Source organism: Dendrobates tinctorius, unplaced genomic scaffold, assembly GCF_039654945.1.
Source record: "Dendrobates tinctorius isolate UK_male_01 unplaced genomic scaffold, ASM3965494v1 ptg000162l, whole genome shotgun sequence".
In the NCBI taxonomy this organism is placed as follows: Eukaryota; Metazoa; Chordata; class Amphibia; order Anura; family Dendrobatidae; genus Dendrobates; species Dendrobates tinctorius.
The window spans coordinates 34,476,107-34,493,049 of record NW_027361829.1 but is presented as its reverse complement, the minus strand read 5'-3'; the positions used below and the strand labels follow the sequence as shown (position 1 = coordinate 34,493,049).

Below are 16,943 nucleotides of genomic sequence, written 5' to 3'. Positions count from 1 at the left end.
GCTCACACATCCCCAAAACATCAGCAACCCACCTCCGTGCTTTACAGTAGGAATGGTAATCCTTTCATCATAGGCCTTGTTGACTTCTCTCCAATGTAATATTTAAGGTTGTGGCCAATAAGTTAAATTTTGGTCTCATCACTCCAAATTACCTTGTTCCAGAAGTTTTGAGGCTTCTCTTGGTGCTGTTTTGGGTATTGTAGGCAAGATACTTTGTGGCATTTGAGCAGTAATGGCTTTCTTCTGGCAACTCGACTATGCAGCACATTTTTCTTCAAGTGCCTCCTTATTGTGCATCATGAAACAGCCACACCGCTAGTTTTCAGAGAGTCCAGTATTTCAGCTGTTATTTGTGGGGTTTTTTTTTTTTGAATCCTGAACAATTTTTCCTGGCAGTTGTGGGTGAAATCTTTGTTGGTCTACCTGACAATGGTTTTGTTTTTACAGAGCCCCTGATTTTCCATTTGTTAATCACAGTTTGAACACTGCTGACTGGCATTATCAATTCCTTGGATATCTTTTTGAATCCCTTTCCTGTTTTATACAGTTGAACTAACTTTTTCTGTAGATCCGTTGACAATTCTTTTGCTTTCCCCATGACTCACAAAACAGAAATGTCAATGGCTGTATGAAAGATGCAACAGTTTGTCTGGGTCCCAGAAACTCACTCAACTTCTATGCATACAGTGATTACAAACAGACAGCTCACAGGTGAGGATGTTACCTTTAATAGCCAATCATACCCAATTGTGTTAACTTCTGTGCATGTTAGGCCAAAATCCCCAGCGTTTGTAAACTTTTGATAAGAGTCATTTGGATGTTTTGGGTTGTAGTTATGATTTAAAAACAGAAAACACAAAAGTTTGACAATAAATGGCTTCACCAAACCACTATCCATGAGTGGAGAAAAAGTTTTGGTGTTATCATTCATATTCTCTGAAAAAAGGCCACGAAAGTAAAAATTCTGCCAGAATATGTAAACTTTTGAGAACAACCGTATGCACACACGCAGACATGCACACACACAGTACACTAATATACACATATGATACACAGACATGCATTTACATGCAGACCTATACACATGCAATACAGATATGCACACATATGGCACACTGACATGCATATACACGCAGACCTGTGCACATGCAATGCACAGACATGCACACACATACACACTAACACTATGCAGACATGCACCCACATGCACACATATGGTATGCAGACAAGCACACACGCAAGCACACGTGTTTATATTCAATAATCAGACATGCACACAAACGCAGACACTCATTTGCACACACACAAGCAGACATACAGACATATTAAGAGTGTTTTAACATGGGGAAGCCAGAAGATCACATTCGCCTTCCCCAGGCTGGTGTCCCATCTGGCCCACTTGATTGAAGCTCCTCTCCGGTGAGAAGATGGCAGTGCAGGGTGCATTGAGTGATGTTATTTAGCAGACATGGCTGCACAGAGCTTACTTTGCAGACACATCAGGGTCAGCACACAAACAATTAAAGCCTAAGAGCCCGCCCTTCTGATGAAGATACAGGTGGCCCTGCACAGCTGTCGAGGGAGCGGCCCAGAGGGCATTTGCCACTCTACCCCCCCCGGCCCAGTCTGCCCCTGTATCTGTCTGTATGATTTTTCTATTCTTCCAAATCTATTGTATCTATTTTTTTCTTCTTCAAACACGTAATAGTTGCTTTTAAAAGTGAACTACAACATTTGTTCTTATTTTTGTGCCAGCTCTTCGTTTCTTATTATTTACATGTACTGTATATTCTGCAGAGGGCAGATTTCCATCATTACCAGAAAGTCTGATAGAGCTAGGGTCCTATCAAACAATGCTACACCTTGTCGTGGCTTGTGGGCACACATGAATTGGACAAATTGAATACTAAGTACCTCAATTTTGTTAGCATAGTAGATAAGGATTTTTAATTGCATTGCTGCCATATTTTATTATCTTTGTGCCGCTCTCCTCTGTAATCCAGGAGGCGATACTCATACAGATATCTATAGTCCCCTCCTGGAAACGTAATAATAAATGAGTATCACTGCACACATATAGCATTGAAAGAGTAACACAAACCATCAAACAAATATTTATTATTTATTATTTTCATCTACATTAAACAATAGTAAAAAATTATTTGAAGTACAATAAAAAAATGACATGGCAATCTCAGCGTTCTGATTGACCCAACCTATTTCTCCCAGATATGCTTTGCATATACCATGCTGCTTGTCATGGCTCTGTATAAGCAAGAAAATGGTAAGTACTGAAATTGTAGCAACGACTTACTGCACAGAAGTCTAAGCACCGTCCTGGCATGTACAGGGTGGGCCATTTATATGGATACACCAGGGTGGGCCATGTATATGGATACACCTAAATAAAATGGGAATGGTTGGTGATATCAACTTCCTGTTTGTGGCACATTAGTATATGGGAGGGGGAAAACTTTTCAAGATGGGTGGTGACCATGGCGGCCATTTCGAAGTCGGTCATTTTGGATCCAACTTTGTAAATGGCCCACTCAGGTGTATCCATATAAATGGCCCACCCTGTACTTCCAGAAAACCGCTGTGTGCCCTAATTCTGCTACAAATGGAGGATGATTGTATTACCGTAATCGTCCCATGAAACAATATGCATTATTAAACTTTACGTCTGCCAAGTAACATATGCAGGTAATATGTGACTTACCTACAGTAGATCCTTAAAGTGATCTCTAGCATCAACTCTCTAACACAATCTTATATTATCAGTAAACTGCTGCTTGTTGCCAGTTCTCACAGTATGGCTCCATAGTAATGTGTAAACTATACATTTTCTACTTATAAAATTGGTAACTCACAACTTATTAGCAATTTGTATAGTACTAATAATGATAAAAAAAAAACCCTGAAAATGCTAAATATCGCTTGACTCATAGTATGAGAAAATCGGAAAATAGCTGATGACATTGGTTGCTTACTGTGACGGGTTTAATAAGGACTGAACAAACATGGATGATTTTTTCCAAAAACAGCGCCACACCTGTCGAAAGGTTGTCTGTGGTAATAGAGTTCGGACCTATTCACTTAGCAGCTTGCTGTGGTTTTGATAAAATCACTATTTATCTGTTGCGGTTCTCTGAATGCTGAGCTCTGTACAACCCCGCCCACAGCGCTGATTGGCAGCTGTGTTCTCTGTGCATAGGCAGAAAGCTGCCAATGAGTGGGGGAGTGAGGTTATACAGCGCTCATGAATATGGAGGACTACATGGCAGCAATTATATTAGTTTTATAGTGATGATTTCCTGCTGATAAAACTGTGAATTTATCAAAACTGCAACAAGCAGCCCAATAAATGACATATTGCTGCATTCAGGGTGTGTCTCTACACAGCACTGTTCGCAGATTATCTAACAAATCCTGGTGACAGATTACATTTAAGAAGGAAGCCATGTTTTCCAAATCTTAGACAACTATTTAAACTATTCATTTTAAAGGGAAACTATTTCAACATTCCATTTTGTAGCCAAAGGGGATTTTTCCATAATAATCTTGTAGATGGAAATGACTGACATTTTATTATTGAATTGTAAACATGTACTATGTAAAAAAGGATGCTTACAAAGTCATAAAAAATGAGAACAAATTAACTGGTATCTGTAGATCATTCATGGATGCCCAAGCCATCCTCTGGAAATCACATGCAAATCTTCATAGCTGAGATCTGGCAGACGGCAGGAACAGGGATCCATGGAAGTAGTATCACTGTAGGGATTAGAATCCAGCTTCTGTGTCCTTATCCTGAGGGTCCACGGATTCCCCTATTGATGCCAGAGCACAGTGTTAAAACACGAGAAATCCAGATTACTTAATAACAAGTATTAAGAGACTACAAATACAGCAGAGAAAAAATACATTAGAATTAAAAATAGAGGATTAAGTAGAATGTCACTTTCTATACGTTGTTAAAAACAGATACACAATATATGAATTATTTTCTAATTTTATATTTTAATGCACATCACTGAGTCAGAGATCGTGATAGTGTACAACTTTGCTGTATTGCTACCATATAACGTCTTTCATGCGGAGAAAGCACAAATAGGACAAAGGAAAAGAAAAGCCACAATAAAATAAGAAACAATTTCCAAGACGAATCCCAAAGTGATGTTAATTTTAGTAAAATTAAAAACTGGATAAACCTCGTTATGTCAGCACAGTCACCATTGTTCAGTCCCTAAATTAACCTATTATTTTAATACACACACAACTATCTAACAGTACGAATGAGAAATGATGTGCCGAGCCTTGAAATACCATAAAAAAATATTTTTTGATATGTGCAAAACTATCAACACATAAATAAGCAAGGTTTTGTCCCGCAACACATAATTTAACCCCAGGTTTTTTTTTTACGTTTGCATTTATTTCCTTCCAAAAGTCATGTTTTTCATTTTTCCGGCACTATTTGAAGGCTTGTTTTTTCAGAATGACTTGTAGTTTTGAATGACACCATTTGTTTTACTGTACAATGTATAAAAAACGGGAAAAAACTGTGAGATGAAATGCTGAAAAAAATACAATGGTGAGCTGACAGTTTTACTGATATAAATTTGGGGTATATACGATGTTTTGATTGCATTATTTTAGGGAGGCGTGCTGACCAAAATGTACAATTCTGGTGTTTTGATTCTTTTTTCTTTACGGCATTTACCGTACTGAATAAATAATATTATATATTGACAGACCAGACTTTTACTGGTGCAATGATAGCACGCAATTTTTTGCATTTTTTAGTTTCCTTTGAGGACTTGAACTTTTGATTGCTTTTACTCTCTACTGCAATACTATGGTACTGCAGTGCATAGTGAAAATAGAGGTCTCCCCTGAAACTCATCCACAGGCTGAGCTTCACAGAAATACCAAGATGGCAATGACGGAGGCCTTGAACTTTCAGCATCTAAATGGTTAACAGCAGTGGTGAGAAGAGATGTTAGCTATGTAATATATCCAAAATGTATGCGTGACCAGAGAGTCCTCTCCACACATGGTGATGCCAGAACTGACATACATGTACGTCACTTTGTGCTAAGGGGCTAATGCTGTATTTGTACAGCCCTTATGCCATAAACCACTATGGCTAAATAGAGCTGTAAGGGGCGCAGTAATTGACAAAAATAAAGCATTTAGAGAATTAAAGCAAGTAGGTAGTGATGAGGCATTAACTAAATACAGAAGATTAAATAAATTCTGTGAAAAGCAAATCAAGACAGCAAACACTGAGACAGAGAGACTCATTGCCAGAGAAAGTAAAAATAATCCTGAAATATTTTTTTTTTTTTTAAATCAGATAAATTTTTATTGCATAGCAAAATATAAAACAACCAGCATATTCAATCTGTGAAGAGTATACAAGTTACACATGTTTTCAAAACATTTTATTTAAATAAAAGTACACAGTAATGCAACATTGATCTTCTGAGGTCAGCACCTCTCCGCCCAGGGATTCCATATTGTTTCAAAGGTACCAACCTTTTACCTTTTAGCGTATATACTCTTTTCTATACCCATAATATAGTCAGACTGTCTATAGAACTCCCGCATTGTCGGTGGCTCTTCACTTTTCCAACATCTGGCAATCAGTTTCCTCGCAACATATAATAATCTAGCTATTGCTAGTTTATGATAATTCGATACCCCGATCTCCTCTACATACCCCAAGATACACACCAGAGGCTCCCTTTCAATTCTACAATTATATACCCTTCCAATTGCAGTCGTCACTTCCACCCAAAACGTTTTTAATTTTGGACATTGCCACAGCATGTGTATAATCCCAGCCCCTTTGGTCCGACATCTCTGGCATTCGGAAGTTTGTCTCAACCCCGCCTTGTATAGCCTATCTGGAGTCCTATACACTCTATGGAGCGCATAAAACTGAGACAGTCTGGCTGGTTTGCTCAGTGACAACTTGGGTACATATTACATTATTATTTCCCATTTATCTTCCTCTATATCTCCCACCTCTTTCTCCCATTTCTCTTTTCCTTTAATTAGATATCTTTGTAGGAAGGCAAACAGTGGGTCCCTGTATATCTCTGAAACAACGCCTCTCGTCCCCCCTTTTGCACAAACATAGTTTACCAGAATATCCGCCCGAACCTTCATATTAACTGTTTTACTCTGAGTCCTGTAAGCATGGTGGAACTGCCTATACTGAAACCTACAGACCTCTGGCAACCCGTAAACCTCCTGCAGTCTCTCAAAGGGTAACAACTCCTGCCCATCCTGAACCTGGCCGATGTAAAATATTCCCAAACCCTTCCAAATTTTAAAGTTCCCCATTTTAACAAACTCCGGTAAATTATAATTTTGCCATATTGGAGAGAAGTCAGTTAGATATTCCACCCCTCTAATCTTAATTTCCTCCCACATCTTATGAATCAGTAAACAAGTGGGGTAGACCCAACCAGCCTTCCTAAAGCATCCTGCTTCCAGGCCCTGGATCAGTGGACTCCTATCTAAAACATGCGCCAAAACCCTTTGTGATCATATTATCACTTTCTTTCCAGCCCCTTATATGTTGACCCTGCGCAGCTAAATAGTAAATCCAAAGGTTCGGAAGTGCCAAGCCCCCTTCATCCTTAGGTCTCTGCAGAATTTCCAGTCGAAGCCTTGCCTGTTTTTTCCCCCAAACCAGCTCTCTGAAAAGGGAACCAATGGCACGGAACCACCTCCTGGGTATCCAGATAGGGGCATTATGTAACACATATAGAAGCTGGGGCATTAAAATCATCTTGATCAAATTGACTTTCCCCACCACTGAGATATGCAATCTGCTCCATGTCCCTATTTTATTTCTGAATTTCCCCAACAGCGGAACCAGATTGAGATCAATATAGCCAGATAGTGGAAGCGACACCTGAACACCCAAGTATTTGAATTTCTGAACCACGGCTAATTTCGCTCCCTCTCCCCTTAACATGAGTTCGTCCTCCCCACCATCAACCGCCATAATATTGGACTTTTCCCAATTAATGACTAGGCCTGACACTCCCATGTTATGAAGAGTCACCGAAGGAGGAAAAAACAAAATACTAGCTAAGTCCAGAAGAACCAGAGGTTGGCAGCTATCGGATTGCAGACCCCTAAACCTATCCACAACAACTAGCAGTAGCCGTGGGGGGGTCCTACGGTGCCCTAGACCCCTCGATCACAGCCGGAGAACTACATAGCCTAAAGACAGAAAGGGGAAAAACTAAACTGCCCCAGAGCAGACCCCAAAGCAATAGGCAGCCCCCAACATATAATGACGGTGAAGCAAGATGAAAACACTAACACAGATAGAAAGATAGGTTGAGCAAATCATGGGGCTCAAGCTAACTAAATAGGACAGGATAGGAAAGCCGCTGTCTGCCACCCGCAAAAACCCTATCCAAAATGTGCCAACCGACTGATAGGAAAAACAGGCCCTGAAGTCGCTAGGCTTCAAAAGACTATATCAGCACTCAGGTATATTCTGAAGACAGAGCAAAAGATCAACAGATCAGAGACAAAAATGGAATTCAGCTCACCCCCGGCCGGGGATGGCAGAACTCCCAAAAAACAAGGCAAAACAAAAACAAAACTGAAGTGTACAAAGCAGAGCAGAAAAACTTAGCTTTGAGATGCAGGAATCAGACTGGTCTCCAAGAATCCAGCAGGATCACCAGCAAGGCAGAAGGGCGTCAGCTGCCTTATATCTAGTCCTCAATTCCAGCCACCCAGTCATCATCTAGCTGCTCAGATGTTTGGTAATCAGCCTCACTACCTTCCTTCACCAGAGGAGGGAGTTCATCAGACCTCAACGGTGAAGGGAAAAATGAACTCACAACAGTACCTCCCCCTTGAGGAGGGGTCACCGAACCCTCATCCATGCCACCAGGGCGATCCGGGTGAGCCCGATGAAAGGCACGCACCAATCTTTTGGCATGAATATCAGAGGCAGAGACCCAGGAATTATCCTCCTGACCATAACCCTTCCACTTAACCAAATACTGGAGTCTCCGTCTAGTCAGACGGGAATCCAGTATCTTCTCTACCTCATATTCCATGTTACCTTCAACCAATACAGGGTCAGGAGGTGCCACCACAGGAACTACTGGTTCAACAAACCTCTTCAACAAGGACTTATGAAACACATTATGAATTTTAAATGTGACAGGAAGAGCCAACCGAAAAGAGACCGGATTAATAATCTCCAAAATCTTGTAAGGTCCAATAAATCTAGGCTTAAACTTAGGAGAAGCCACCTTCATAGCGATATTTTTTGATGACAACCAAACCATATCACCCACCTTAAACTGGGGACCAACGGTCCTATGCCGGTTGGAAAACCGCTGGGCCTTTTCCTGGGAGAGAGACAACTTATCCACTACTTGGTCCCAGATCAGGTGCATTCTCTCCACCACAGTGTCAACACCTGGGCAGGCAGAAGGCTCCACCTGCCCTGAAGAAAATCGAGGGTGAAACCCAAAGTTACAAAAAAAAGGTGACATCAAAGTGGCAGAACTAGCTCTATTATTTAAAGCAAATTCAGCCAAGGGCAAAAATGAAACCCAAACATCCTGATCGGCAGAAATAAAACATCTCAAATACGACTCCAAAGTCTGGTTTGTTCTCTCCGTCTGCCCATTGGTCTGAGGGTGAAACGCAGAGGAGAAGGACAACTGAATTCCCAGCTTGGAACAGAAAGTCCTCCAAAATCTAGACACAAACTGAACTCCTCTGTCAGATACAATGTTCTCAGGAATCCCGTGCAAGCGAACCACCTGTTGCAAAAACAAGGGCACCAACTCAGAGGAAGATGGCAACTTAGGGAGTGGTACAAGATGGACCATCTTAGAGAATCTATCACAAATCACCCAAATAACAGTCATTCTCTGAGAGACAGGCATATCAGAGATAAAATCCATTGAAATATGGGTCCATGGCCTCCTGGGCACCGGCAAAGGCATCAACAAGCCACTAGAGCGAGAACAAGGTTTAGACCGGGAGCAAGTCCCACAGGACTGCACAAAATTCCTGACATCATGAGACAAGGCGGGCCACCAAAAAGACCGACTCACCAGATCTCTAGTACCAAAAATACCTGGATGACCAGCCAATGCAGAGCAATGAACTTCAGACATCACTCTCTTCCTCCACTGGTCAGGAACATACAACTTTCCACTGGGACAACGCTCAGGTTTGTCCTCCTGAAACTCTTCCAGAGCACGTCTCAAATCGGGCGAGATGGCAGAAAGAACTACCCCCTCGCCTAAGATGGTAGCAGGCTTAGTCACAACAGGAGAATCAGCAAGGAAACTCCTAGAGAGGGCGTCTGCCTTGACATTCTTAGTGCCTGGAAGAAAAGAGACCACAAAATCAAAACGTGTGAAAAACAAGGTCCACCTAGCCTGTCTAGGATTCAAGCGCTTGGCCGACTCCAGGTAAATCAAATTCTTGTGGTCAGTAAGGACCACGACTTGGTGTTTGGCTCCCTCCAACCAATGTCTCCACTCCTCAAATGCCCATTTCATGGCTAACAGTTCCCGATTCCCCACATCATAGTTACGTTCGGATGGGGAGAACTTTTGGGAAAAGAAAGCACAAGGATTCATTTTAGATGTCACAGGATCTTTTTGGGACAACACCGCTCCTGCACCAATCTCAGAAGCATCCACCTCAACCTGAAACGGGAGTGAGACATCAGGTTGCCGCAAAACCGGAGCAGAAGTGAATCTTCGCTTCAGCTCCTGAAAGGAAGAAACAGCCTCCGGAGACCAATTCAGCACATCAGCACCCTTCCTAGTCAAATCAGTCAATGGCTTGGCAATACCAGAAAAATTAGCTATAAATTTCCGATAAAAATTAGCAAAACCCAAAAACTTCTGGAGGGCCTTCAAAGAGGTGGGCTGAACCCAATCATAAATGGCCTGTACCTTGGCCGGGTCCATTTCAATAGTTGACAGAGACAAAATAAATCCCAAAAATTAAATCCTCTGTACCCCAAAAAGGCATTTCGATCCCTTGACATACAGGGAATTCTCTCTCAAAATCCGGAACACAGTCCGAACATGTTCCACATGAGAGTCCCAATTCTTGGAGAAGATCAAAATATCATCCAGATAGATAATCAAAAATTTATCCACAAAGTCTCGGAATATATCGTTCATGAAGCACTGGAAGACAGAAGGGGCATTAGAGAGCCCAAAAGGCATCACCAGGTACTCAAAATGTCCCTCCGGAGTATTAAACGCCGTCTTCCATTTATCCCCATGCTTAATGCGAATAAGATTATACGCCCCCCTGAGGTCAAGCTTGGTAACCCAGCAAGCACCTTTAACTCTGGAGAATAGATCAGAAATCAGGGGTAACGGATACTGATAATTAACAGTAATTTTGTTGAGGGCACGATAGTCAATACAAGGCCTTAATGAACCATCCTTTTTAGCCACGAAAAAAAACCAAGCACCTAAGGGTGAAGAGGATGGTCTAATATGACCCTTCTCCAACGACTCCTTAATATAGGATCGCATAGCCTCGTGCTCGGGTACAGATAAATTGAAAAGCTGACCCTTGGGGAATTTACACCCCGGGTTCAGCTCAATTGTACAGTCATAACTCCTATGAGGAGGCAAAGACGCAGACTCATTCTCACTAAATACATCATAAAAGTCAGCCAAATAGTCAGGAACATCATGCGACTGGGGAGAGGTGGAGAAAACAGGAGCATCACTAAGGGCACACCGACAACCCCAACTCACCACAGAAAACGATTTCCAATCCAGAACTGGATTATGGATTTGCAACCAGGGAAACCCCAGAACAATGGTATCATGCAAATTATGCAACACCAAAAATCTGCAATTTTCTTGATGGTCTGGGGCGACCCGCATTAACACCTGGGTCCAAAACTGAGGTTTATTCTTTGCCAAAGGAGTAGCATCAATACCCCTCAAAGGGATAGGCGTCCGCAGTGGTGTCCTAGGAAATCCACAACGTTTAGCAAAATCCAAATCTATCAGGTTCAGAGCTGCTCCCGAATCCACAAAAGCCTTGGCGGAAAATGTGGACAGGGAGCAGATCAGAGTAATTGCCAGAAGAAACTTAGGTTGAACACCACCCACAGAAAACGTGTGTGCACAACGTTTCTCTCGTTTAGGGCAGACAGAAATAATATGCGAGGCATCTCCACAAAAAAAACACAGCTTATTACGCCTTCTGAACTCCTGACATTGCGCCCTAGACAAAACTCTATCACATTGCATAGGTTCAGACATTTGTTCAACAGGTGGCAAGATCTCTCGTGTAGTTTTGCGTTCACGTAAACGCCGATTCACCTGAATGGCTAATGACATAGAATCGACAAAACCAGAGGGAACAGGAAATCCCACCATAGTATCTTTTAGGCTGAGTTCACACGTGGCGTTTTTTTCGCGTTTCCGCGGCGGTTTTAACCGCGTGATTTTGCCGCGAAAAATAAGCATCCCATGCATTCCTATGGGATTCTGCAATGCTGTGCTAATGCTGCGGTTTTTACCGTGGCGGAATCGCTTCGCAGTAAAAAAACGCAGCATGCTCATTAATTTTGCGGAATCGCGGCGATCCCGCACCCATAGGAATGCATTGTTCCTCTTACTTCCCGCATGTGGCTGTGCACACCATGCGGAAAGTAAGCAGAACACTTGCGGATGGTACCCACGGTCCGGAGGAGAGGAGACTGTCCTCCGGGCTTTGGGTACCATATCCCTGTAAAAAATAGAATTTAAAATAAAAAATATTGTTATTCTCGCCTTCCGATGTCCCGCGCAGCATTCCCGCCTCTCTCCATGCTCCCGTTCCCAGTAGTCCTTTGCGAAAATGCCCGCGATGACGTCCGTTCTCGCGGGATCGCGAAGTCTCGACGTCATCGCGAATTACCGCGAGATTTCACGATCCCGCGAGAACGGACGTCATCGCGGGCATTTTCGCAAAGGATTACTGGGAACGGATGCGCAGGACGTCGGAAGGTAAGAATAACACCATTTTTAATTTTTTTTTTACATTCTATCTTTTACTACTGATGCCGCATAGGCGGCCTCAGTAGTAAAAAGTTGGTCACACTCGTCAAACACTATGTTTGACGAGTGTGACCAACCTGTCAATCAGTTCTCCAAGCGATGCTACAGATCGCTTGGAAAACGCTAGCATTTTGAAAGCTAAATATGCTTGCAAAATGCTAGTTTTTCCGCGGGAAAATCGCGGGAATTTAAAATGCGATTTTCCCGCGGAATGGAATTCCGGAATTCTCGCGGTAATTTCCGCGAGAGTTCCGGTACGTGTGCACTTAGCCTTACAGTTTCTGACAAACCCTTCCGAAAGAGGGCTGCCAAGGCACAATCATTCCAGGTAGTAAGGACCGCCCACTTTCGGAATTTTTGACAGTACATCTCTGCCGAATCCCGACCCTGGCTTAATGCCAACAGGGTCTTTTCAGCCTGATCAATAGCATTAGGTTCATCATACAACAACCCCAAGGCTTGAAAAAATGCGTTCACATTATTCAGAATAGGATCATCAGGTTTCAAAGAAAACGCCCAATCCTGGGGATCGCCGCGCAGCAAAGAGATGACAATTTTAACCTGCTGTGCGGAGTTCCCCGACGAGTTAGGCTTCAAGGCAAAAAATAATTTACAATTATTCTTGAAATTCAAGAATTTAGACCAATCCCCAAAAAACACATCAGGAGTATGAATCTTTGGTTCAGCAGCATGTGAATGAGCAAGATAGGCGGAAATTCCCCGCACTTCAGCAGCGAGCTGCTCCACACGATCAGACAATTGCTTCATCTCCATTGAGAGAAAAATTCCCCCTACGGCCTCAGAGATATAGAGGAAAAAATATGCACAAAAAGAAAAAAAAAAAATTCTGACACTTTTTTTTTTCACAATTCTCTCCTGCTATTGAGTACCATAGGATCTGCGGTATGGCTGGTGATTCTGTTATGATGAGTCACCGAAGGAGGAAAAAACAAAATACTAGCTAAGTCCAGAAAAACCAGAGAGGTTGGCAGCTATCGGATTGCAGACCCCTGAACCTATCCACAACTAGCAGTAGCCGTGGGGGGTTCCTACGGTGCCCTAGACCCCTCGATCACAGCCGGAGAACTACATAGCCTAAAGACAGAAAGGGGAAAAACTAAACTGCCCCAGAGCAGACCCCAAAGCAATAGGCAGCCCCCAACATATAATGACGGTGAAGCAAGATGAAAACACTAACACAGATAGAAAGATAGGTTGAGCAAATCATGGGGCACAAGCTAACTAAATAGGACAGAATAGGAAAGCCGCTGTCTGCCACCCGCAAAAACCCTATCCAAAATGTGCCAACTGACTGATAGGAAAAACAGGCCCTGAAGTCGCTAGGCTTCAAAAGACTATATCAGCACTCAGGTATATTCTGAAGACAGAGCAAAAGATCAACAGATCAGAGACAAAAATGGAATTCAGCTCACCCCCGGCCGGGGATGGCAGAACTCCCAAAAAACAAGGCAAAACAAAAACAAAACTGAAGTGTACAAAGCAGAGCAGAAAAACTTAGCTTTGAGATGCAGGAATCAGACTGGTCTCCAAGAATCCAGCAGGATCACCAGCAAGGCAGAAGGGCGTCAGCTGCCTTATATCCAGTCCTCAATTCCAGCCACCCAGTCATCATCTAGCTGCCCAGGTGTTTGGTAATCAGCCTCACTACCTTCCTTCACCAGAGGAGGCAGTTCATCAGACCTCAACGGTGAAGGGAAAAATGAACTCACAACACTCCCAAATGTTTTAAGAATGTTCATCACACCAAACAATGAGTCTCCAGAATCCTCCAAAAAGAGCAGCACATCATCTGCAGAGCTATTTTCTCTTCTATCTTCCCATATTTAAATCCCCTGACCGAGGTCGCATTTCTAATTGTCTGTGCCAAGGGCTCCACTGCCAACGCAAAAAGTAGCGGGGACAGTGGACACCCCTGCCTAGTCCCTCTGTGAAGGCCGAAACTATCTGACAATTGCCCATTAACTTTTATTTTGGCCGTCGGGGATGCATATAATAATTGTATCCATGAAATAAAAATTGGCCCAAACCCCAAACTCTTCAACGCTTCCCAGAGATATCCCCATTCGACACTATCAAACGCTTTACGCGCATCCAGCGATACCACCACCCTGCGACCTCCATTGTCCGACGGCAGCTGTAAATTCAAGAATAGTCTACGTAAATTAATTGCTGTGGACTTATTTGGCATGAAACCAGATTGATCAGGATGAACAAGGTCCTGGAACACACTCGTCAATCGGTTAGCCAGGACCTTAACATCTGCCGTCAGCAACGAAATGGGCCGATATGATTCAGCCAATTCTGGATCCTTACCCTCCTATGGAATAACCACCACCACCGCCTCTCTCATGGACAATGGCAGCTCCCCTTCCTTCAGTGTCTCCTCAAAAACTGCCTTCAACTGAGTCATTGTCACTCCCTTTAATTGCTTATAGACTTCTCCCGGCAGGCTGTCTGCCCCAGGAGTCCTATTACTTGTCACTGACATGATGGCAGATTCAATCTCCTCCTCAGTTATGGGCTCTTCCAACCTAAGTCTGTTACTATCTTTAATACTAGGGAGTCTCGCCCTCTCAAGAAAATCTTTAATGTCCCCAACAGAAGCCTCCAGTCCAGATGTATACAACTTTTTATAAAACTTCCCAAATTCTCCCAAGATATCTCCCATGGTTTCCAGCAGTATCCCAACATCCGTCTTTAATTTGTACATATATGAGGAGTCTCTCTGTGCCGCCGACACCACCGAAAGCAAGTGCCCCACTTTTTCTCCCTCCTCATAAAATTGCGTTTTCTGAAAAGCTCTCCGTCTCTCTGCCTTCTCCAAGTATAGCTTATTAACTGCTTCCTGGGCCCCCATAAGCCTTCCTTGCTTTTTCTCCGATAGATCCGCCACCATATCTATCTCCGCCCTTTCTAATAACTCCACAATCGCCTAATCCTTTAACCTAGTTGCAGATTTACATTTAGATATTTCCCGAAAGAAGAGGTCTCTCAGAAAAGCCTTCATGGCATCCCAAACCACCCGTTTACTAGCACTGCCCTCATTAAGCTGCCAGTATTCTTTCATCTCCCTCTCTATGATGTCCAAATTTATATGTTCAAGCCATAAGGGGTGCATTCTCCATCCCCCCCCTCCTCCCCTCTGACTTTTTGATAGATAATTCAATTGGTTTATGATTCGAAATTACCCTCAGGAGATATTCCGCCCCACAGACCATCCGTGTCATTAACTCATTGCCCGGCGCTATATCTATCCTTCAGAGGGACCCATGGGTCGCAGAGTAACAGGAGTAGCAAACTTCATTCTCATTCCTTACTCTCCAGAGATCCACCATCCCCAATTCCCACATGAAGGTACCAAATGGCGAAAGTTTCTTTGCCCCTTTATCCACTCCTTTTTATGTCTGTCCCATCCTTCATCTATTACATTATTAAAATCTCCAATAAGTAACAGTGGTAGTCCCATTACCTTCTTAAATAAGTCAAATATTTTCCGGATCTTAGTCCTCGAGAATGGGGGCGGTATATACATAGCCGCCGCCACACACATCGGCTGCCCATAAATTCGACAAATTAAAAAAACATATTGTCCACATGACTCTCCATTTCCTCAAATGGTGTAGATTTCCCTATGAGCAGGGAGACCCCCCTGGCGTATTTAGAATATGTGGAGTGATACGCCTTCCCAATCCACCTTCTTTGTAATATCTCCACCTTTTCCCTCAATAAATGCGTCTCCGGAAGGCATATCACTTCCGGCCCCCTCTTTCTAATGTATTCCAGGATTGCCGCCCTTTGTGTCCCTTCAGTCAATCCTCTTATATTCCAACTGAGTATTTTAATTTTATCCCCCATCATGTATACTAAAGTGGATAATTTCCCAGACCCCATGAAATAGACCACTGCTGTATGTGCTTTTTAGAACTTGTTCTAAAACAACAAACCTCCATTCCCTCCTCCCTCCACCCTCCCCAACATTTAACACTACAATAGCCCAAAAACATAACTCTGACATACATTCAGCCTCTCCTCTCGGAGAGTGGGTAAACCTGCTTCTGATCACCATCTTAACGTTACCTCTAAAGTTGCTATCAACCTAGCACACCCCAGCAACTCCTCGGCATGTACAAAATTATAGTAATACAGTTTTTTGAACATAAACTATCCCTCCAAAATCTGCATCCTATATTAAAAAACAAGAAGCATCAGACTAGACCAATCAGTAATCGTCCAATTTTATCATATAAATCTTCAGTTTCTTCTCACTTCCCTCTTTCCTTTCCCGCCTTAAGCTTCTTAGTATTTGAGTCCAACCATTTGGTAGCCTCCTCCGGTGTAGAGAAAAAATGAACCTTGCCCAGGGCCACAACCCTGAGCTTTGCTGGGTATAGTGTGGCGTAACTCAATGACAAGTCTCTCAGTCTCTGCTTCACTGCTCCGTACTTAATCCTCTGTTTTTGCACTTCAGCCGAGTAGTCAGGATAAATAGAGATCTTTTGACCATTGATACACATATCATCAGCCTCTCTGGCTTTCCTCAGTATAATGTCTCTGTCATTAAGGATTTTGGCAATGATGGTACGAGGGGGAGATCCAGGGGGAAGGGGTCTCATGGGGACACGATGGGCCCTTTCCACTGAAAACATTTTAGACAAATTGGTGACACCAATCTTACTTTGGAGCCATTCATCAATAAACTTTGTAGGATCAGTCCCTTTAGCCTTTTCAGGGATGCCCTTAGTCTCACATTATTCCTTCTGGACCGGTTTTCCAAGTCATCAGTTTTATCAGACAAGGCAGCACATTTCTGCAGACATTGAGTGTGAGACT

The 16,943-nt window shown here is 42.9% G+C and overlaps 1 protein-coding gene across 1 annotated transcript in view; it reads right to left on the bottom strand.

Annotated features, from left to right (window-relative positions):
* Nucleotides 1–2,098: 2,098 nt before the first annotated feature.
* The window catches only part of BBS9 (Bardet-Biedl syndrome 9), a 649,391-nt gene continuing 634,546 nt past the window's right edge, over nt 2,099–16,943 (bottom strand). Inside the window, exon 23 of the mRNA XM_073549956.1 lies at nt 2,099–3,830. Coding sequence (XP_073406057.1) covers nt 3,784–3,830 — 47 coding nt within the window. The 3' untranslated portion in view covers nt 2,099–3,783. The remainder of the gene's footprint in view (nt 3,831–16,943) is intronic.